The following is a 1632-nucleotide window of genomic DNA, read 5'->3' on the forward strand; positions in this document are numbered from 1 at the left end:
TGTCATGAATACAGCCCTAAATTAGTCAGAGCTCTTACTTTGAAAGAATAAGCTAACCTCCGCTCTAGCCGCAGCCCTTTCCTGTTAGCTAACGCTGAGCTTCAGCTCTCACTACATTTAGCGACATAACGGTGTCTCTTTGACATATTCTCACTCTCTAGCACTTTTTTCCCCACCGAAAACATGGCGGAGGCCATTCAAAAGAAGTTAAAAGCGGAATTAGAAAAATACACACAGATGCAGAAAGGTAGGTGGCAGCTAGCAGAGCATGCTTTCTCATATCGTGCCATGTCGGGGCGAGCTAACGTTAACTGACCATATTAGGACAGCTAGCTGTACGTTCAATTAACTCGTCAAATGTTTTCTTTACGTTTAGACTACGGTTGCAACAATGCCGTCATCACACTGTTTACAAAAATACAGATTAATACGCCCACTGACTAACGCCTGTGTGTTGTTTAGATGTTAGCAAGAGCATGGCAGCCAGACAGAAGCTGGAGACGCAGCTAACAGAGAACAACATTGTCAAGGAGGTAACAACTTACAGCTCAGTTTCATTTAAAAGGATTTTCCCTGACAGCTGTCAACCTGATAATCGTGTGGATCGCTGTATTAAATGTATGATCTCTCTCACTCTACAGGAGCTTGATCTGCTGGACAGCACAAACATAGTTTATAAGCTCATTGGCCCAGTATTAGTGAAGCAAGACCTGGATGAGGCCAAATCTACAGTCACAAAAAGGCTGGAGTACATCAACGGAGAGATGTGAGTCTGAACAGCAGTGCTACATGTTATACTGGTAAAGCCAGTAGCACACCATCTTATATAGATTTGAGCACAACAGTGGTGGATGAAGTACCTAAAGCCATACTCGAGCACAGATATCTTACTAGAAAGTGAGTTTGGTAGATCTTAAAGTCATCTGTTAGAATTGAGTAAAAGTGTTAAAGCATCTGACATTTACTGTACTTAAGCATCAAAAGTATAATTTTGTGATCATAATGGTAATTAAGTATTATAAGTATCAGTAAATGCTGTTAATTTTAAAAAAAAGTAAGAGGTTGGAATTTTTAGAATTATGAAATGTATTTCTTTGTAACATATACCACGTTAAAGATAGAGTGTACAATAAATCTGAAGAAAAATGAGGTCTTGAAGGATTTAAAGAACAAAATCTAGTTTTTCCTTCCCTCCCGTCCCTTCAGTCATCCGTGTATCCGTTCCTCTTTCTTTCACTATCCTGCAGTAAATAACGTGTTGAAGGGAAATATAGTGGAGTAAAAGTACATGTTTTATTTAGGAAATGTAGTGAAAAAACATGCCTCTCAAACCCGCTGGTGGGTTTTTGGGTTCATGTGGAAATTGAATTGATGTTAATATGTTTACCTATAATCTGATAAGATGTTTTGCAAGTCGTCCATAATGTGTTAAAGCAAAAACCCCTAACTTGACTGTCATGGAGTGATGTACTCGATAGATAGATAGATAGCTAGGTACTTTATTGATCCCGAGGGAAATTTAAGTAACCAGCAGCATATTAAACATACAGAATAGAATATAGACCAATAAATATATAAGCAATATATACAGAGAAAAAGAGAGATGCAGAATATGCAAAAACGCAAGATATA

At 38.1% G+C, this 1632-nt stretch overlaps 1 protein-coding gene across 1 annotated transcript; it reads left to right on the forward strand.

Moving 5' to 3' along the window:
- The first annotated feature begins 49 nt into the window (after positions 1-49).
- LOC121965990 (prefoldin subunit 6-like) lies at positions 50-770 on the forward strand. Its single transcript, XM_042516096.1, has 3 exons — positions 50-247; positions 463-533; positions 642-770. The coding sequence occupies exons 1-3, from the start codon at positions 184-186 to the stop codon at positions 768-770; spliced, it is 264 nt and encodes an 87-aa protein (XP_042372030.1). The 5' UTR covers positions 50-183.
- The last annotated feature ends 862 nt before the right edge of the window (positions 771-1632 follow it).

This window comes from Plectropomus leopardus, unplaced genomic scaffold (assembly GCF_008729295.1).
Source record: "Plectropomus leopardus isolate mb unplaced genomic scaffold, YSFRI_Pleo_2.0 unplaced_scaffold22645, whole genome shotgun sequence".
Lineage (NCBI taxonomy): Eukaryota > Metazoa > Chordata > Actinopteri > Perciformes > Serranidae > Plectropomus > Plectropomus leopardus.

What these genes read in the sequence shown, in the direction of transcription:
- LOC121965990 (XM_042516096.1), top strand. Translation starts at nt 184, where the DNA reads ATGGCGGAGGCCATTCAAAAGAAGTTAAAAGCGGAATTAGAAAAATAC. An exon ending in ATACACACAGATGCAGAAAG is followed by an intron (nt 248 to 462) that starts GTAGGTGGCAGC and finishes TGTGTTGTTTAG; the next exon opens with ATGTTAGCAAGAGCATGGCA. An exon ending in AGAACAACATTGTCAAGGAG is followed by an intron (nt 534 to 641) that starts GTAACAACTTAC and finishes CTCACTCTACAG; the next exon opens with GAGCTTGATCTGCTGGACAG.